Raw genomic sequence first — 22,321 nt, forward strand, 5'->3', positions numbered from 1 at the left:
CCATTGGAAAAAAAAAAAAGCAAGTTTACATGTCATCACAAGTATAATTCATTACTAATGGCAGAAAAATGTTCAATAAATATTATCAAGGCTTTCAAAAGCTCATTACAAATTCTTTAAAAATGGAGATAAATTAAAGTGTCTGCCAATATGAACAAAAACACTGCCTGTCTGGCCCTCAGTTTGTCTCCTCCTTGAACATAATCACTGATTCAAATAGATTTTTATCAGTGTGATAGAACTTCAAAGCTTCCAGAAGAAACATGCAAGTTGCCCAAACCTTCCCAAAACACGCAGAACATCCCTGAACACTATCCCTCTTGGTTGCAGGGCCCTCCTATCCCATGTCCAGGTGGAAGATTATTCCCAAACTCCACTCCCAAGCCTGGACCCTAGCCAAGTAAGTTATAAGCAGACACATTCATCTATGTCGCTTAGTAGCAAGAGGAGAGCTGTCATGATAGCGTAATAGCACCTTTTTACCTTTTATTCAATAGTGATATGGATAGTGTACTTTTTCTTAAATTACACTATGAAGAATTATATGAATACAGTGGCAATTTCTGTTATACTTAAGCAGGCAAATTTCTCTCTACCACATAATTTACAGAACTCAAATTCAATAAAACATTACATGATGGTCCATTACTGTTATCAATTTTGAATAATCCATCTTCATTTTTCATTTTACTGGAAAATAAAGTGTGCCAAAGACAAAGTGGAAGGAAAAAAAAGAGTAGTGCCTGAGAAGGTGGCTTGTGTAAACTTAGGTTTTGTTTTACAATTACACAGAGCCACTTAGTGCATCCAAGCATTCTCCTTCAAAATAGCATTTGCCCAGAATTAGCATGAGCACAGTCCTAAATACACAGAAGTTTTCACGTATGAGAAAAGGCATTATACATGAATGAAAGGCAGTACATGCTGGCAGCTAATATTTTAAACAAGCATGAGGCTCAAGTAGAAAGAAGGGAGAGAGAAAACTGGGAAACACTGAGAAATATTCAAAAACCTTCCAATCAAACACCATCACTTGTGGCAAAAGTTCAGACAGAGAAAAGCAGCAAAAAGCACTCTTCCTTCTTTCATAAAGACAGAGCCATGAGGTCACCTCTGTGTAACAGCACTCAAGTCCCTGCAGCAAACCTTACAGCTGAAAGTGTACACAGAGAGAGGCAGCCCCCAGTTCCAGTTCCAGCCACAACCATGACTAACATAACTCCTTGGTCGCACAGTCCGCGCTCGTCACCTTGCCATGCACCAGGCTAAGCTGCGCCTTCCAGTCAAATGTCAGACTGTGGGAACTCAAGCCTTTCGCTTCCTGACTCATGCTAACATCTAGAAACACACAACACAAATGGGAGAGGAGTTTATTTATTTGTTTAGGGCTCTGAGGGCAGTTCAGCCCAACAAATGTTGATGTTGCACTCCAGCTTTAAGAACAAAACAGAGAAGAGTTTAAACTCCCACTTTAACTTAATATTTGAAACAGCAGGCAGAGCTTCTCTGCTGACAGGGGCCTGTGGCACCACACTTTAGGGGGCTACCCCAATGCCTCTTTCACTGTCACCCTGGGTGCTCGGGGCTACCCAAGGCAGCAAACTGATCAACAACTGATCATTTTCTAGCCTGCAAAGCACAAGAAAATAGGGAACTTGCTCTTTCAGGACAGTAGAGGTATCTGCACAGTGCACTGACATCAGCTAAAACAAAATATTATATTTATTATAATATTATGGCAACTGAAACATAAGCATCTCAATTTACCAAAATTATCCTGGCAGACTGGAGACCTTTGGACACCTTGCTTGAGGTGAAACTCAGATCTGCCAGCACAAGTACTAACTCAACAAAGTTTTCCACGGTGAGCTGAAAGGAGGTGCTAACAGGATTCAACCTGTTTCTTTGCATCCAGTGAGTTGGAATCACAACTGCTGAAGGACAAGCAAAACCTCAGATCCTACTGCATGTACTCTGAAGACTTCCTAGACAGACTATAGAGAAATTCCATCTGCCGAAACTACGTCTGCTCCCTGCAACAGTTCTCCTATTGTGCCTGTATAGATGTGAAAGTTTCATTCAAGTTATAGGCATCTGGACCTTGATTAAAGTTTACAAAGCACATTCCTGAGAATTCAGTTTTGAAATTTGGAACTTAAGGGTGGGGGAAATTATTCAAGAACACATTAAAGTCGCATTCTTCCTTAAGACTCGCCTCTAAGGTGTACCTAAGGGGTTTTTTTCTCAGCTTTATAGATAATTAGTAATAGTAAAAAAAAATACTCTCTAGTTCTCAGAAATATCTTTACCAAACTCTTGGATTGTGGAAAGATAGGAAATATTTCTAGTTGACATTTTTGTAGCCAAATTAAAAAATCTTGAAAATTAGGATCAAGTGTTGAATTACCACACTACACTGGGAGAAACTTCCAACCCAAAAACCACCACAAAATTCTGTATTCATATTGTAGAGCATAAGTCTGAAAAATAAAAGCATCTTCAGCCAATTTCGAACTCCATTTTATTGCCTAAACATTAAGCTAAATAACTCTTAATTTATAGATTGCTTCCTTCCTTAACTTTTACACTGAAAGCAAATCTCTCCCCTCATCTGAGACTGTATCTTGACACCAGGGTTTTCTTGCACAGAACTCCGAACCAATTTCAGCGAGTCCTTATGCCTTTAGAAACTGATGGCATGATATGGTCCCTGGACACGGCTCAAATATGCTTGACAGTTTCAAAAATGTCACTGGTAAGCCTGAGTTAGCTTTCTATCTCAGAAAACAGAGCATGAATTTAAACAAGCATTTTCACTTTTCTAGCAAAAAACCCCCAAAACTTAGGATATTACATCACTGTAAGAAAATAACTCCTCAACTGCATCAGTTGTTAAAGTACTATTCTAATTTTAGCTCAATGTGATGTATCCTTCAATAAGCTGTGAGGAATTCAGAAATACAGCAAACAGAGCAAATTTTTAAATTTTTCATGTAAAAATTGCTGGTACCAGTGTTTATCATTGGATATTACCTGTCACTATGGGTAAAATTAACAATTTCCAGGTTTGTAAAGTTCAAATGCACCCGTAACAAACTCTTCTGTACTTCAGTGGGGCTTTGCTTCATATGAAAAGTATGCTGAGATATTTCTTGGCAGAACTGAGATTGACACTCTTTAGGCTCCTAGTATTCTTCCTTTTTGCTCCGTATGTTTGCCACAAAACATAACAAATATTGCAAAATCTTTCCTAGGTAACTGTGAATACTAACTTGATTAGCAAAAACAATTTGTAGGATGTAGGAATACTACTCTGTGTTCTTTCACATAGATTTGATTGAAAATTGCCAAAATATATAGGTGTTATTCATATCACTTTAGGAGAATTGTTTTCAATGTTCATTTTGGGGTTTCCTCCCAGTTCTGGGTCACTCTCAACACATTTTACCAAGCTGGTACACCACAAAGTCTGGAGAAGAACTGAACTTAAACAAATATTTAATAACATTTGTAGTAAGAAAAATACATAGCAATACATATTTTAATATATATTTGGTGTAATAATACTAATATTAAAGTAAAGAATCAGTATTTGCACTAGAAATCTTTTTCTACAGTTGCATTCATCACATTGAAAGAGCATTTTCTCCTACTCTGTCATATAAATTCAATGTCCAGTCAGAACCAATCATCCTTGTATTTCAGGTAACAAGTACTGCTTATGGACAAAGGAAATGCCAAAAGCTGTATGCAAAACTAGCTGACAAAAACTGACCACTTCAGAGGGAGGAAAGCTTAAATAAATGTGGTTTTAGGCAAACATTAGAAAGAAGTAAATATAAAATAAACTTTATTTTCTGAATTACTTGCTTGGCTTTTTTGTCCAGGTAAGATGGCAGCTGCAAACCACTGTAACATGAAGCTACTACTATTGCTTTAATACCTCAGAGTATTAATAATTAAATTTTTAAACACTGTATGAAACAAGAGTCACTTATTTGTAAATATAACAACTAACACTGCCTGGACCTAACTTAATGTAAATAATCCTTGCATGAGTTCATGTAAGCAATTTTGGTATGAAAGGCCCAGATCTTGAAAACCTCCTCTGCTGTAAAGAGGAAAGACACACACACACACAGAGCCCTACAGAGAATTCACACAATGACTGTACTTTCTTTTAGCTAAAGGAGGATGTAAAATATTGTAAGGCAATAGTAATTTGGAACAATTATAAATGACATGCTGATTCAAACCTGCACAAGAGCATATGAAACAGAATTTTTATTCTCTAAGCTATGTAGGGAGAAACAAAAACGCTTCAAGAGAAGCTCAAATGATAATATTTTTTGTTATACTATAATCTACATGGGCAAATTGTTCCCTAAGTATGTGTTTTCATTTAAAAATTGGGAACCCAAAGCAAATTTACCTATGTCTTTTCTAAATATTTCCCATTTTTCAATGTCCTATTAAAAATATTTTATTTTGTGTTATAACATATTTTTAAAATTTTGACATCTTATTATTTGCATCCAATATACTGACATTTCTTCTATAATTTCTGCTTGATTAAATTCCATGCAACATGGCATTAAGTTAAATTCATAGAGCAGAATAAATTATAACAGGGTTAGCTTCTAAAACAGGTGTAAAAAATAACACATTTTAGTGTTACTTATCAGCTTTGCTAGGGCTGGCTTTTTCTGCATTGAAGAGCTGAAGTATATGTTCTGACGTGGACACCGGCAAGCTCAGCAACTACTGCTTTTGCAACAAACTACAAAAATACGTGAAGAGAGTAGATGATCTAGAGATAAAGCTTTTAATTTTTAATCTCTTCAGAAGCCTGAAAAGATGTTATTAGGACTTTCACAGGGAAATAATAGAAATAAATGCAAGTATAGATAAAAGACCATCTCCAGTACACCTGTGAAAGAAGCCAGGTTGTTCAGTGCATGCAGGTGGTCAGAGCGGGTACAACTCTACAACACAAAAGGCAATCTGTTGGTGACTTTGTGAACGGCTCTGCACAGAGCTGTTCATTTCCTTTACTGGGAAATTCAGCTATTCATAAACCATCACAACTGGAGAGGAACCATGCTTCCTGTAAGAACAGTGCATATTTCCACAAACCAGTCCCTGAGGATTTCAGTACTTGGTCAACATGGACAGTAATCCTGCAAGAAAGCATGGTTCCTTCAGAGGAGCTAAGAGACAAGGTAGAAATGACCAGGCAGACTTAGAAGATGGCAATTACTAATTAGAGAAAGAAAGAAGAGACTCTTAGACTTTAAAAAAAATGACAAAAACGACGACTGACCTGAGTTCGGTTAAAAGCCACGCGTGCAAATACTGCCTGTGAGATTCCTGCTCGTTTCAATTCATCACGGACCCACTGGTAGATTTCGGAAGACACCTCTGTGTTCGTTGAGACCTGCTGCTCCAACGGCTTGTTCATGGATCTACTGACAGGAGGAGGGTGGTTCAAGTACTGTTGGTTTAAGGACTGCTGGGCTAGAAGTCTGTTCACTGCATACTGCTGGTTCAGCAACTGGGCCATTACCAGCTGCTGATTTACCAGCTGAGGGCTAATGGGAGTAGATACAAGTCCAGGGTGCAGGTTTGGAAGCGGGGTCCGAACTGATGGTTGACTACCATGAGAAAGCTGAACAGGAGATGGAGGCTGTTCGGCTGTGTTCCCTGGGACTGGCTGCTGACCGAAGTTGACATGGTTGGCACCTTGCTGGGATAGTTCAGAAAGACTATCCATCTCAACTACAGCAGAAAAGAAACATTGAAAAGGCCAACATCAGACTGAAAATCACAACCTTGACTGTCCTCACAAGACATGCTAATAAAAATAAACAAATGTAAAATGGTGCAACGCAACCCAACCATGAGCAGGGCTGCTGCATTCCACTGTGACAGACACAGGGGACTTCAGACAAAGCAGTAAACAACTAGAGATGGGGCAAAGACGAGACAAAAACCCACTCTGTGCTGGAGATGATGCAGGTGAAACAGCAAGTGCATCTGTGCAGAGGGTAAGGAGGGCTTTTGCGGGAAAACATGTCCCAGCCAGAGAGACAGAAGCTCCTGGTGACTGGTTTTGCTCCTCCCATGAAGTCCCTGCCATGACATCTGCAGTTCCCAGCCACTGGAAATCTGTAATAAGTAGGGTGAGGTGCAGACCTCCCTATGCTCTGCTAATTTCTAGATGCTGCATCAATTGTATGGGACTGCTAGGAACTAGTATAATTTATGTAAATTACACAGATGGGCTGCTTTATCTTGCAACCATGTATGCATGGTTTTTTTCAGTGACTTGCAACATGGTTGAATTTTTTCTTATATTAACTCATCTGTCTTTGACACACCCTCCTTTTTAAATAACAGCACAGTTTTTTAAACTACAAGAGTTCTTCCAGTTCCCCTCTTGTGCACGATTAAACAATATCAAGTAACTCAAGGTTGATATGAAGGAGTCTCCTTTTTATCAGCATTTGTAACTTTTTTTATTCTAGGGCTTTAGCAGCTCTGGTCTGGAAATAGCCTTAAGCAAATAAGCTTTTTCTAAAAACCAAAAGTCCAGTATTTTCACAAAAGTGTTGTAGCAATTTTTTTTCTTATCCTAGTAAGACTTTTTTTTTTTTCAAGGCAGTGTCTGAGCTTGTCACAGTAGTTATGATCTTCACTAACAGTCATCAGTGCAAGGCCACCCCTTCCTCCACAAGTATCAGATATGGATGAAGAAATCAGCACTTGGATTCCCACCTGCATCCCCCTCTTCCTCCCCTGTCTTGTTGCAGGCAGAAATTTGATAAATAAAAAACAAGCCAGTTGTTCTGCAGAGATTTCTGGGGTCCATAGCCGGGATCAATACCCAAGCAGCAGATCTGCTACCCCTCACACAGCTGGCTTTGGGGGCAATGCTGCTGCCTCTTCTGCCAGTATCATTTTACACAAGAATACACAAACACACATTTTCTATTCTCTGGCTTCACTGACTCCAAGTGAATGGAAGATGAATCTGTCTTGGCAGAGCGTATAAATAAAAGTTTGCAGGGGTTGCCCCATATATGAGCACTGCTGCAAAGGACGTGGGAGAGGCTGCTGTGGAAAGGTCATTCTGCCCATATGGCCCCTCTGCTGCCACACACATGGACCACCTGAAACCAAGTGAAGTCTTCCCACTAAATTTGGTGGTCTCAGAAGAAGGGTTCCATGTTGCACAGGAGGTACAAAGCAGATTAAGGAAAGAAACTGCCTTTTTTCACTCAGGGAAAGTAGAGATCAACCCAAGTGGGCCATTCACTCGGAACAGTAATTCAAGCAATTATCACAAAAGTGATGCATTGTCTTCATTACAGCCTTAAGCTATAAAAAGCAAGGAACCCGTTTGGGTAGATGAATGATTTTGCCTCAAATACTGAAAGTTAAGTCAAGCTCAAAATTCAATCCAAATTGAGGTTCTATTTCTCCATTCTGTTGAAATCTATGTAGAAATTTTCTGACATATTGTTCAGAATTATGTGAACAGGTTTAAGAGAAATAAAAGGTATCACAGAATTGACAGATTTTTTTTTCCAATAATTTACTTGTGCTTGCAACAAGCAAACAATTGTCACAACCACTATTTGTTAAAAGTAATTGAAATTAGGGTCCCAAGGTTAGAGAAAGATATGAATTTATAAAATTACAGCATTCTTGCTGGAAGGTAGTGATAACTGTAGAAGCCTGTTTCTTTAAATATACATTAGCCAGCACGAAAAAAAAAATACATACATTAAAAAATCAGTTCGTCACAGTTCCAGGAACAGGTTTTCTAAACAATTATTCTGGGTGGTAGAAGATCTCTAGATTTACAGAATGACAGCTTTACATCTCTGGCAACCCAAGTCAGCTTGGCTGTTTCAATAGCAAATATTTATTTAAATGAATTCTTTCACTATATATGTACTTTCTACATCTACTCATCAAAAGCATCCTAAACTTATCGTGAAGGGAACTGGCTTCTTATATGACTGTGACAGACCTCAATGTGACACATAATGGTATGTAACCACCATCAAGGCAATTTTTTTTTTTGCTTACCCATCATATCTTTTGCCTTCTTGAAATGTTTATACCACCTTCCAAATTCCTGACATTTTGCTGCTGAGACATTTGCATAGTAAGTGCTGTTCACAATGGAAGAAATCATACTCTGTGTGAAAAGGGGAGAAGAAAAAAAAAATCTGTAATACAGAGCAGTACAAGTCAAAGCACAAATTATTTCAATTGTTGAGCCAATATATTTTTAAAGTTTGAGAACCATGTTGCATTTAAAATCCTATCATCTGAAGCCTTTTAAAAAACTCATTAATTGAGCATGAAAACTAACCAAGGTATATTGTAAATGGGAGCAAAAATAGCAGATGTACTAAGGGAAGAACAAAGTTATCGACCAAGAAACATCATGCAATTGGATGGGCTCTAGACACAAGATGCTAATCTTGAAAGTGAATTTTGTTCATCCTATTTCTGCTTTTAAATTTGATTGACCCTTCACACACCCACACAGACATACAATTCCTACATTGCCTTTACAAATGCAAGCAGTGACCCAAGTTACCCATGTCCAGTTCCTCTGTGCCACTTATCACAGAGTCGACACCAAAAAAATCACAGGATAAAACTTTATCCGAATGACCTATGAATACGATAAAATATGGGATTTATAGTAGAATAAAATATGTATCTAACAACCCAAGATGAACCCTTGTTTTTCCTAAAACAGGGTATTTTAAGGGATTTGCAAAAACAGGCTTATGAAAAGCTTATTGTCATGTCTAATTCTGTAACTGAGTATTAGCTGTAAAATAGACCAAAGGAAGATCAAGATGATTTTTTCTCAAAGGTTCTCGAGATATCAGATAGCTACAGTGAGAAATTTACCTTCTGCTCAGTTTTGACCAATTTTAAAATAGTGGAATTTACAATGCATAAAACTTTCAGTTCCAGTACATTCTTTTACAAATCAGTTAAGACTAAGCCTTGCAAAACGAGATAATGTTCCAACTTGAAAATTATACTCAGTATATGATGTATGAACAAGAAAATTAGCAAATATACTTTCAACAGACTGAACTTTGCCACCCTTTCAATTTCTGTGTGGAAAGTAGTTACTTTTGGCTTAACTACAAGAATTGTCCAGCGTATCAAAACAGCAATGACAGTCAAGAAGACAAAGCTTTGATTATTACATTTTTTCACTACTTAGCATGTAACATTTAGACATATTTGTGCTGTCTGAAGAATGATTTAGAGCATCAACCCTTTGTTACACCAACTACAATAGCCACTGGAAGGAAGAGCCTGGAGTAGAAATGCAAAAAATGTTAACTTTAGTTCTTCTTTTAAAAGCCTAATTCAATTTCTGACTAAAAGTACCTTCCTTACTGATCTCAGTGAAGTTCATTATAACCATTTTCTAAGGCACTGCTCAGTAGCAAGCTGTTCGTGGAGGCTCAGAACTCCTAGAGTGAGGCAGCATTATTTATGCCAAATGTGGATATCCCCTACTCACCAGGCACATATTTTAATGTTTCTCCGAATCACCAAAATTCTTGCCATTTCTTGATACTAATCTGTTATTTCTGAAACTAGCTAGAAGTCTCTTGTCAATGGTATAAAAGAAGAGTGAAATTTTAATAATCTAGCCTGAAGGACCAGAACCAAGCTCAGCTGATCCCAATTGCAGTTTCCAGTATAAGAGCAGTATACTTAAGGTTTAATATGTAAAAAATTATCTTTTAAGCTCCTTTATAGATTGAACCATCTTAAACATGGGCACATGATATATAAGGTGTGATTCTAAAAGTCCTGTGGATCTGAGCTGGCAAATTATATGACTGCGCAGACTACTGCATAAACTGCAGATCTCTATGTGCAAAATTGGGAACTGCACCTGTCAGAGGCTATCATCCCACACCAGCTCACGTGTATTTTGCTGATGTCATTTACACTTCAAGGTGGGTTTCTCTTATTTTACTTTGCCCCTTTCAGATTTGTTCTCCTGCCCAACTAACTTAAAGTATGAAAATAGGTATATTAATTTTAGTAAATTACCTATTATTGAAGATGTTTGTCTAAGATTTCCTAGTGCTCCCTCCCATGTAATTTTACAAAAACAATACACAAATGATATGGCAGTTTGCAACACATCCCCTGCTTCTTCAGGAATAAATTTAATGCAGTTACTTTACAACCAAATAGGGGACTGGTCTGTTTAAGGAACACTGCTGGGAGTTTTAGTTTCTCTGACACAATGTGAATTTCAAGTTTTGATGGCTAACACTGTGATGGCACTCCTGCTCTTCTAAGTGGATTAAAAAAAAAAAAAAAGACAGACATTATAAACACATTTAAAAATGAAAATTATCCTGCATTTTCTTTGAGAACACTTCATGCAAACATTCAAGTGATATTACCTACGCTAAGAATCCTCATCAGGAGGAATCAATGATTTATTTACTAATTCACTGAAGGCAAAATTTTACAAGCCAGATAAAATATTATTACCTTGTTAACTCAGAAAATATCTTGACAACACTGAATTTCATTGTTTCTATTCTTTATTTATTGTCATTAAACGTGCAGTCACATCAGTGCAGAGAGATGCACTTGGCTATAGAAATTTCCTGCTGCTATAGAATTCTTGTACATTTTAATACCAATCTACATATATAACTCTCTGGTATGCTTATGGCCTAAAACTTAAGATTAACCCCATGAGCTAGTGGTCTTCAGAGATTCACTATCTAGACTGAAGGCATATTGATGCTTTTCATATTATGTGGGTTGTTACCAACGAGGAGTTCCCCATGTCTCAAATTATCAATAATCAAAATCAAAATTATTGTATTTGAAGCACATCATATCCTGGTACTACTGCACATATCCTCCTTATCTGTGAGGCACAGAGGCAGATGCCCTCCCCATACAAGGATGACGAATATAAATATATCATACGAATATTCAAATGCATCACATGCATCATTCATAATCAGATTTCTTTTTCATATGTTACAAAGAAAATTGAGAGAATGCAAAAACTGGTCACATACACGCAATCTTATCTCCTTGTAGTTTATCCACAAAAGTAAGTTGTGAGCCTTCAAGATCTCAAATTTCCCTCTTTTCCCTCTCCCATATCTCCCTCCCCCCAACCACATCACTTGCAGTCATGTTCTGAGAATCGGGAGATCTCATCTGAAATGGTGCCACCTTCACAGAAATCCCACTATTCTGGAATGATACCATCTGCTGCAGCCCAAGTGCTCTTTTTTTAGCCAAATAAGTTAATTATAATTAGGCATCCAACAACTGTGTGAAGGTAGGGGTAGAATTTGTTCTGAGGTTCAGCTGAGGTTCACCCAGCGTAGATTGAACCAAATCCCATTTTCTCTGGAAGATTAAATACCAGAGATTAAATACCAGACACCATCTTTTTCTCAAAGAAGTTGGGGAACTCCCTGGGGAAATATCATAAATCTCAAGCAGGAATCGTTTCATATGCCCATCAAACGAAACCCAATAAAATGGTAGCATCAGACACCTTTTGTTTTGTGCCAGAATCTAACGCAAGGTGCATCCTGCAAGATACGGGAAGGACCCGAGCCTTTCATGCCGGCTCATTGCTGCAGCCACTGCTGCAGGTGCTTCAAGGGAGGCATTTCTGAGTCATTGCCTCTAACACTGCTCTTCAACCAGGTGAAGTGTTGCTCGATCGTCACTAAAAGTATACTGTTGTCCTTTTTGCAAAACAACAAAAACAATGTTAATCAGGTTAATTCAATCATCTAAACCAAAACTGTTCATGCTTTTCTGCCAAATCAACCAACCACAGCAAAATCTGTTATCAGTGATTGCTCAGCTTCCAGTCAAAAAAGCTTTAACCCCCACAGTCCCAAAACTTCCACTAAATAACCTTAAAATTATTTTTATATGGGCAGAATAAGGTTGTTTTCATGCCTCATGAAGGGGTACTTGGGCTGCAGTATTTACACAGAGCAAATACGTGCTAACAGACTTAGGAGAGAGTAACAGACACAGCAGCTTCCTAGAACAACTCGGCTGAATTAGATATCAGGGATCCCTTTGCAATTTAAACATTTTTCTCAAAAGAAGCACTGTAACCAAAACTTATTTAGGCCTTCCAGGTTGTTTAACTAGGAAAAAAAAACCTGAGCTTTTTAGCAACTCATTCATTGGTGTTTAAAGCTTCAAGCCTGCTCAGTGGAAGGGGCAAGGGCTGCAACAACTTATTTACACAATTATCTAAATACGATTAAACAGCTGATGGACAAATATTAAACTGGAAAATGTATAGTCATTTCAGCTTAATGTAATCCCCTTTCTGTAAACACCCAAGATGATTTTTTTTCAACCAGAACAGTCCTGACATCTCATAAGCCTAAGGGTGAATAGCAAGAGATTGTTTTTGATAGTTATAAATATTCAAAAGACATGCAGACCATCTGCTTTCATAATACAGGTAAAGCAAGACTGAAATGGTGACTGCTGTATAAAAATGGTTCTTTTAACAAAGTCTTCCTCTCCTCGAAAACTATAAAGACAGATGTCAAAAACTGTTTACACAGGGTAATCAGGAGCGTGCAAAATGTAATATTCCTTTTACACACAGTGCTTGCTAAAGAGATTTTTTTTTTTTCTTTTTCTTCCCATCTGTGTGTTGCAACACATTTCTACAAGTTAAAAACATTTTTTCAAACAGAGATCTCATGAATACCCAAAAACATGCTATCTGGTTTCTGAATGCTAATTAATTTCAACTAAGGAATCTGATTTTTTTTTTTTCTGTAGAAAGGAATGCATGCTTTTGAAATGGAGTATTTCAACAATGACAGACACTGAAAACAGAACACCCCACAAGTTTAATTTTGCACTAGTTTGACACTGGCTATTTTCACAACTGTTTTTCAAACCCGCATCTGCTAAATCTGGCTATAAGACAGGCAGCAACTATTCTCTCACTTCTCAAATGAGATTATATTTACGTTTTACTATTTATCAAGTTTTTCAGTATAAAGCCTTGTAACAACATAATGGTTTTGTAAAGTGGTAAGTAGAAGATACCTCATCTTACAAGCAGAGTATGAACAGTGCTGCCCATAAACCCTACAGTCAATTTTCAGAGCTGAAACACTAATCTTGACAGTACCCTTTTAATGTATTATATTAATGGTACAGAGGCGTTAAGCACCTTTTTTATAATTCTCAATAAAATGAACATTTACTGAACAATCTGTCAAACCACTGGCTCCATTTTTTAAAGCCAAACTTTTAAGACTTTATTCTATTTTGTGTCCCATAAATCCTCTGCTTTACATCCCTAGACACCAGCAGGGAGGCATGTTCCAATGCTGTAAACTTAACATGCTTTTTTTTAAAAAAAAGTAAAAGAGAAAAGCTATGAGCTTTTGTCCCTAGACTTAGCTTGAATAGTGATAAAGTTGCAGAACAGAACTTAAAGATTTGGGGGCAGATGGAGGGGGGGATCTTTTCATAAAGGACAGAGGAACTTTGTTTCCTCTATTCTAGCCACTATCAGTTTGTGTGGCTTTTGTTTGCGTGGAAATAGCAAGCATCAGTTCTAACAGAAGCTGAACTCTTACGAGTGCTTATTTCTCAGGAGGCTCCACGTTAACCTTTTTTCAAATGAGAAGGGAACATTCAAGCCCCAACCAGATAGCACGAGATTATTCCCAAATCAAAAGATTTTAGCCTGCCTAAGCCTATGCCAGCCCACGTACTGCAAAGACCCAACCAGGGCAAAATGTCGTTCCTAGTGTTCTGGTATGGCAGAGAAATATCATCTGCCATTCTGAATAAAAGCAGACCAAATATATCCAGCCACTAGCTGTTTTTTGGGCAAGAAGTCCTGACATGGACAGTTTAACTGTGTACAAAGAATTATGTTAAATTCCTCGGTCCATTATATTGAACTATAGCAAATAATGCAATGGAACTTGTTGTCATGTGCCCTATAAACATGTAGGATCAGAGAAAAACCCACAGATGGACAGAGAAGAAAAAATCTTTTGTTTGTGCCTTTGGCATTGCACTTGGATGGCTATCTGACCTCCATACTGTTGCCAGGGTCAGGAGAATAAGGATCTGCATGGCAAATGTTAGCCATATAAGTTAAAATTGAATAAAAGGCAGATTTATAGTGATGGCATCAGCTTTTCTTCCAATACATTAGTATGCCTTTCCTCCTTTCTCCTATCCTTGAAAAACTGAAATTATCTCCTCCTCCTTTTCTGTCTTATGTTGTCTTTAAGTATTTTAAATGTATGTATTAATGTAAACATAGAGCTACATTGGTGTAATGAGGGAAGATATAAAACTAAAAGAACCCAAATTATATATACATATATACACATATATTTATATATGGATAGAAATATACCCACACATGAGAAGATTTTGAAAATCAGAAATGAGGATTCAGCATCTGAAGGAACTGATCCTTGCACTATTTTTACCATTCTGTAATGTAAATTCCCAGTTGCTGCATGACAGAGCAGCATTCTCCCAATGTTTTCTGAGCATCTCCCACTGATGGATATAAATAAAGCTCAAATAAAAAGCTGCTTCCCAAGATACTACTCTTATATCTACAAAGGTTAAAAGCTTAAAAGAGAGAAAGATAGGTAGGTGGGAAATGTTAATTCAGATTTGAAGAACTTCATAACTGCGTTACAAGCTTCATGGCACAGTGCCTTAGACTAAAAAAAAAAAAAAAAAGAAAGAAAAATGAAGTCACAACCTCAACCTATAAAATATAAGGAGACATAACACATTTTTGTCTTCATTGTCAGATGTCCAACACAAATCTTTTTAAGAATCCCGATTTTACTGCACACGATTTATAAATGGCAGATACTTAGTAGTAAAAGTCCTGGCTAAACCCTTCCTAAAAACAACTTGGATAAAATACAGAATGCAAAATAACCAGTATTTAATAAGTTAATTCTTGATTTACTTCACAGAATGAAAATGAAATTGAGGGGTGAGTTATTACACCCTAAGATTTTGATTATGCAAGTGCCTTTGCCAGCAAAGCTCTGAAATTTGAGAGTTCCATGAGTAAGAAATGTGCTATCCATTTCAGCCAGGAATCATTTAAAAAAGCTGTTATGAAATGAAGAGATTGCTTTATACTTCTCTTTCAGCTTGAGCTGGGGATGCATGTTTTCAGGAGCCCTCCCCACTGGTACCCACCACAACACTATCTTGGGGTACAGACAGAATTTCTGCTGGATGAAGACAAACTCAGAAGCCATGCTCCAACCCGGGCTGGACTTTAAGTCCAGGCAAACCACGGTAAGATACATCCCTCCTTACCAGTTCTGTGTGGTAACAGCCTCAGCCTCTCTCCAGAAGGCTGCTGTTCCTACACTAGGCTATGTACCACATGAAGCCTGGGCACCTGCAGTCACCTCTTCTTGGGATGCAATGAATGGATACAAGGGGAAACTAGAAACCAAGAGAACAATCTGAATAATCTAAGACACAAACCAGAATTTCTTGTATGAGAATAAAGAGGTAGGTGGGTCTTGGATATCTCACAGACTGGTTTGGTGAAAATACGAGACACCTTCAGCATTCCTCTCTGGTGGATTGCTTTTCTTTCCAACCACTCTGTTCCAGCCAGGTCAGAGCACTTCTGCCTTGTTTCCTATCTGGGATGCTGTCCTAATGAACATGCTTTCAAATACTAACCTAATGCAAATGCTTTGTGTGATACAAGACATTTTAGACCTATTAATGCATTAAAGTCAGCTTTGTGTACACTAAAATTTTCTACAAACCTGCAGTATATACATACTCCTGATAGAGATGTTGATAATTGCATTATCTTCACCCAGCCACAATGGAAGTTTTCATTTTAGTTTTTGCCTAATATTACCCACCATGTTAAGGAAGATTGCCTTTCTGGGAAATAGGACATGATTTTCAGCAACTCTCTTCTCAGATTCCACTGTTCTGCTAAGCAAAGCATCAGATGTCTGGCATGAAGTTGAGCCCTAAGGCACAATGTCCAGACAAGAAGTCATCAGACTCAGTAGCACTAACAGTTGTCTTGTTGAATTTCTTTTGGTGTTAAGGATAAGCCTTTCCTTTAATCTCTTTTCCATTTTCTACATAAGTTTCTGCAGATTTTTAAAATTAAGAGGCCATTTTGAGCATCCATTTTGGGATCTACATAAAATGAGACTCTAAAACTTCATCCAGCAATTTCCAAATTCAGCCAAGTTACCAGTGGCTAAGCTAGAGAAATCGTCAAGTATTTATCTGAAGACTTCTTGTGCTGGATCTTTCATCATATCCATTGTAATCTCTTTCTGTAACCTCTAAATGTACCTTTCATGTATCTTTTTTCTTTCTTTTTTTTTAAATGTATGACTAGCTTTTTGAACTTCATTGATTTCTGCTCCTACTGAGAGCATTTCCCATGCCTCTGATTGCTTGCTTAAATACCCCTCTAGTGCCAAACGTAACAACCCTTATCTATCCTTTGTTTAAATGGTTGTCTCAATTTTAGTGTTTCATGTCACATGCCTCTTTATGAACTACATGTACATCTGATTGTTCTTAATCATATAGACCCAAATTCTATGAGGAATGTGCTGCTAAAAGCACGCAAACTCACTTCTTTCTGTACTGAGAAAAACAAAAAAATTTGTCAGGAGAAAAGTAATTTATAGAATGAAATTTGCTATGGATTCTTAACTTTTGCTACGTAAAATTGTAAAGGTGACATTGTAAGCAGCTGTGTTAGCCGAGGTATTAGTTTTGCCTCTGTGTTGCTATCTTTCACTAGCAAGAGTTTGTGAAAAGTGTAAACGCTCTGAAGAATTCATAAAAAGATCCAAGATTCAATGAAGGTTTCTCAAAAGAGAAATGTTCCAGCTAGCTTTCCACGAGGAATATGTATGTGCACTTTAGGGTTCTATTTACTAAATTTTTCTTGAATAGTCATTGCATTAACATTAAAATATATAAATTAAAAATAAAAAAAACAATTAGCGGAATTAGACTTAGCACACAAAGACCCTCCTTACAAGTAATGCAGATTAAGGAATACACATTTAGGAGCTCAGGGATGTGCGAGCTGGCACATATATCTTGGTGGAATTTTATTGTGATATATAGATAAATACACACACAACCCTTAAAATTCTAAGGAAGTCCCAAAATACTGATTCAAATACAAACACTCTAGGTAAACTTAACTTCTGACTGAAATCTTCTCTCTGGCTCTAGAAAGGCCATTGATACCAATGTCCTCTGCATGTGTCTCAGTTTTTCAACATCACAAAAGCCATCCTTCTCCCTGACATTTACTGTATATTATCAAATCCCTTGGAACAGAGGCACAGCCAGGCATACTTTTCCCTCTTCTGGTGCAAGCTTATAGAGGAACAGCAGTTCTCAGTGTAGGAAATCTTAGTACTTAAAAAAACAAAATAAAAATAAGTGAGACAAGTGTATATGAGGAGAACATTTCATCTTTTTCTACCTCTGGGGAACAGAACTTCCCCTTTTGAGCAGTTTAGTGCATGGCTTCAAGTGAGCCACATCTGAGGCTGCTACTGTCCTGAAAAACCTGTCCTCTGATCACTGCTGCAAGGCACCAGTGGAATCTGATACCATTTGTGCTGCTCTTAAGGAAGTGTCCAAGCAAAGAGAGACAAAGCTCACCCTTGCCTTAGGGTTCTCCTACCATGGTTCTTGGATATAAAAAGGAAGAACTTAATCACCAATTAAAAAAGAAAAAAAGTGGTGATGGTGGGGAAGCAAGCTTTCAGAGTTTTGCTCAGTCTGAGAAACTCATCTCTTTTCTTCTAAGTTATGATCATAGTGAAGGCACGCAATGAGTCCGGTCTGACAAGGTGAGAGTTGCATGTCTCTGAGCACTGCCTCCCAACAAGTGAGTCCTGCTTGCTTTTGCTCCTGCCAGGTAAAAATTATTACCAATGCAAGTAATTTTTCCCTGGCTCATCCTTATGCCTACACCCCTGCGTCCCCTAACACAGATGTACCTCAGCTTCAAATCTGCTGACAGTGACGCTACAGCACCTACAGAATTTGCTCAGCTTTTGGGTAGGTTTTATAACCACGCTGATCCCTGTGCCTCCCACCACTGCTAGTAATAACTGAACCAGTCAGAGAAGGTCTCTGCAAACCAGTCACAGCAGTGATTAAGATGTAGACATACGTATCTCCTCGCCCTTTAAATAGAAGGCTTAATTGGCGATGTGGATCGCAGCTTTCTAATGGACAGAAATTAAACTCCATTTAATTCCTGAGCAGACACTTCCAATGTACAAGGTTTACCACACATTTGGAGTGGGGAGGGAGGGGGGAAGGAAGGAGCCGCATGCACAACTCTCTCTACCTCTGACAATCACCGAGGAAAAGCAACATGAGGACCAGAATGGCATAAGTGTGGCAGGTGTGAATTGACCTGCACTGGCAAAGCTGCGAGCTGGGAAACTTGCAAATCACATGATTGTGCAATACTTGGCTCCAGTCAGTGCTATCGTGTTCTTTATTAAAAAAAAATCTTAAAGACATGTACATCAAGTTAAGGGATTAACTGTCAAATGACATTACTGAAAATAGAGACAATATATTTCTTTATTGTTAATGAAATTCAGTTAAAAGTGAAGGAAGTGATAAAGAATGTACTGTTTTGTAATGTATTTTACATAAGAACGTAATATAGAAAGGGAAGTGCAATTAAATCTTAATGTGGACTTTTTTATTTTTAGTTTATCATCTGGTTTACATTTTGAGCCCCTTTGCAGCAGTAAATTATGCTGGCATTTCTTAGGGAATAACTACCATGTTAATTTAGTTTAATAAAATAACTGACAGAAAAGGGGGAAAAGAAGCAAGAAAAGACAGTATCCCCCCCACCCCTTATCTTTAGCTAAGTATTCAAATGCTTTCTACATGAATTGTCCGTGGTCCAACTCCAGTACCATGTAATAATACAATACATTACAACACAGTACAATACAATCTTGGGTTTCTGTAGCGCCCTTCATGCAAGCATCCCAGGGTGCTTTACAATCATTATGAGTTAAAATTAAAACTGAAGTACATACAATTCCTAATAGAATCATTTTAAAAATGCTAAACAGAACAAATAACTTTTAAGTCTAGATTTAAAAGTCCCAACAGCCAAGCTTTCCTTACTTCAATTGGCAATGAGTTCCAAAGCTAGGGAGCAAAGCGACTAAAGGCTCTCTCATGTTATGTTAAAGGATCTCTCATGTTGTTTATACTTGTGCAGTACTCCATAGCCAAAAATTTGCCAATAATAAGAAAAAAAAATATTTATTTGCAATCTTGTTTTAAAGAACACTGGAGAAGTGCTTTGTTAACTCTTTAATAAAATTATGGAAAAAAGAAATGAATCAGGGTTAGCACTTGGCTGTGACTGTGTTAAGAGGTATGCAAGAAACATGAACGAATGCCAATGAATACAAAATTCTAAAGAAGTGCATTACTTGACTGCCTCTTAACCCACTAAATGTACCCAGAAGGAAAAAAAACCCAAAAAACCCCATGGTTATGTGTATGTGTGTATTTACAAAAAGAAGAACATCACTACAAATATTTAAAATGCAAGTTATTCTATATACCATTCTCAGGAACACTGAGTGAAAACAGAAGTCAAGTAGGGCTCAGTTCTACAACGCATGCATGCTTTAGGAGAAAAATGTATCAGAAGAAAATGATCTGTGTTCCTTTTTCACCCTGTAACTTCTCTAAAACTTGAAGTCCATGTGATGCAGATAATCATTCACATGACACAGTTCTCAAAATTGCCAAGATACAATCAAAAATGGTTGGTACTCAAAGTACAAACAGAGTCCCAAAAAAGCATTAATTTTGTACTTTTAACAAGAGAGCCTGGTGGAGGACAGGTGCTTATAACTCCTGACTTTAGGAGTGTAAAAACAAAATTTAAAAATCAAACAACAACAAAAAAAAACCCTCAACACTAGCACCATTCCTCTCTTGGACTCCTCCACTTTGCAGAAGAAGAAGATCACATTACAGCACAGATACTAAGGGACATGCTGACATCTTATAGACACCACTGAAGTCAGACACTGCATTTGTTTGAAGAACAAAACATATTTTCGCCCTCCTCTCACAATAGTTTCAGACCTCGTAACTGTTTTCTAAAGTGATTTTACATCCTTGTTATACTTAGTTCTAACAAAGAGACAGAAAAAAACTATATATTTTCACCTTTAATAGGGTGCTACACAGATAAAACAGTTGCAGATAGACTGGTGTAGCTTTAACACTGAGAGTGTTTAGGTGCATCTAAAGAACATAAATCAATGATCAAAGGATCAATCGCGATTGAAAGGTTGAATATCCTCACACAGCTTTACCCAAATACCTACTACATACATCTTGCTCATCCCATCAGCAATAGGCTCTGCAGTGCCCTTTCTATCTGGATGACTAAAAATTCTAGGCACAAATTTTAATAGTTAATTGAAAATGTTTTAAAAATCCAGATACCATGTCAGCTTGAAGAGACATCACAGTGAATGCTCTTGAGCAACTGGAGGGGTGTGTTGAAAAGCCCTGCCTGCCAAAAGCTGAGCCCAGGCCCTCAAGGATTTACTTCCCCAAAATAATTAATGGCATCTTTAAAATCTAAAGTACAGTAACTTCTAAAGCAGAAAAAAGAGCTGCATTCCTTATTCAGGTTATTAATTATTGGGGGAAGGGAGGAAGACAGAAGAGACTTACAAGCAACAAAGAAATCCAAGGACTTGATCTCAGGTCTAGGCAGGTAAAATTGAAAGGGGAGGGGGCAAAAAACACCTTTGGTTTAGTAAAGCAGGAATCAAAAACTGCTCATAAAAAGTATATATTTTGGCAACTCTTAATAGCTTATTCCTTGATTATCTATAGGTACAGAAATTTTAATTTTAGCAAACACAACTTTTCTTGTTAGGATTTTGGAAGGGTAGATCAGAACAGCCGTGGAAATGTGAGAGGATTTCTATTGAGCTGCCTATTTGCTATGATGGCCAAGTGCCTTCACATCAGGTGAATTGAGAAACACTGATGTTCCAAGAAAGCTTTCTGTCTGTTGTCTCTGCCAGATCATATGAAGTCTGAACAAAACAGCATGCAAATTCAGGGCAGGGTATCTGAACAGAAAGGAAAGCATATGATCTATACCATGCCCATGTCAGGTGAAGAGAATCATTCACTACAGGATGGAAGCTTGTTAAAAATGCAGTCAGGATAGTTATATTTGTCACAAGTGCAAAGCTATGCAGACTTGGGTATCGTACCAGCACTTGTACTCTGTATGCATACGTTTCATGCAATGCAAGCATACATCCCTCTGACTGAAATAACGCTATTCCCTCATCAGCAAGAGCAAAATTATGTAAATGATATTACAGGCGGGGGAAGGGGGGAACACACAAATATCTTCCAAAAAATTTTAAATAGTCCGTAAATTACTATGTCCCCAAGTATCACAGCCTCTGGATATATTTTTTTTTTAAATACCGCATGTCCCCTACAAAATATCAAACAAAAAGCCATTGAGATTTGAGATTGTACTCTATATCAGGCCTGGAATTTCTCATCTATAATGTACTGACTCCTGGTTGTCCTGAGAGTCAGACTAGATACAAACAGTCTCAAAAGATGAGCAAAAGGGAGGGGGAAAAAATCCCCAACCAAATACCTTCACATTTCAGGATACTATGGGGTAAGAAAAATAATACCTTGCTTCAGAAGCGCTTTTGCAGGGCTTTGTTAGTGCCTGTTTGTGAATACTAACAACAATCATTTAGAATATCTTTTTGTAGAAAAAAAATCAGACAAGATAATACCAGTAGAAAAGTCAATGTCATTTGATCACTGCCATATTTTTAAAGCAGTGCCCAGATACTAATGAATCTCTACAATCTCATCATTTGGTAGGTGACTCATTATCATCTTTTCATGGAAAAGGTTACAGAAACTGAAGATAAGGGATACATCTAAATGTTCAAAACACACGGTGAGTTTGTTCTAGAATTATCAAAAGGATTTCCTGTCCTTTTCTTAGACCAATACCTCACGTTGCTCTCCTCTTCCTCATAAAAGTTGATCGAACTATCTATCATACTTATATATAAATACACAGACAATCAGAGAAAGATGTAGTAATTCAATATGAGCAAAAGAGGAAAAAACCCTCATT

General features: G+C 37.6%; 1 protein-coding gene across 3 annotated transcripts in view; it reads right to left on the reverse strand.

Annotated features, from left to right (window-relative positions):
• SATB1 (SATB homeobox 1) overlaps positions 1–22,321 on the reverse strand; it is a 91,718-nt gene that overhangs the window by 38,175 nt on the left and 31,222 nt on the right. For all 3 annotated transcript variants that reach the window (XM_059482591.1, XM_059482582.1, XM_059482600.1), the window contains exons 6-7: positions 8,098–8,209; positions 5,324–5,778 (exon numbers count right to left, since the gene is read on the reverse strand). In XM_059482591.1, coding sequence (XP_059338574.1) covers positions 5,324–5,778; positions 8,098–8,209 — 567 coding nt within the window. The remainder of the gene's footprint in view (positions 1–5,323; positions 5,779–8,097; positions 8,210–22,321) is intronic.

The sequence above is a fragment of the Ammospiza nelsoni genome, chromosome 1 (genome assembly GCF_027579445.1).
Source record: "Ammospiza nelsoni isolate bAmmNel1 chromosome 1, bAmmNel1.pri, whole genome shotgun sequence".
Taxonomy (NCBI): Eukaryota; Metazoa; Chordata; class Aves; order Passeriformes; family Passerellidae; genus Ammospiza; species Ammospiza nelsoni.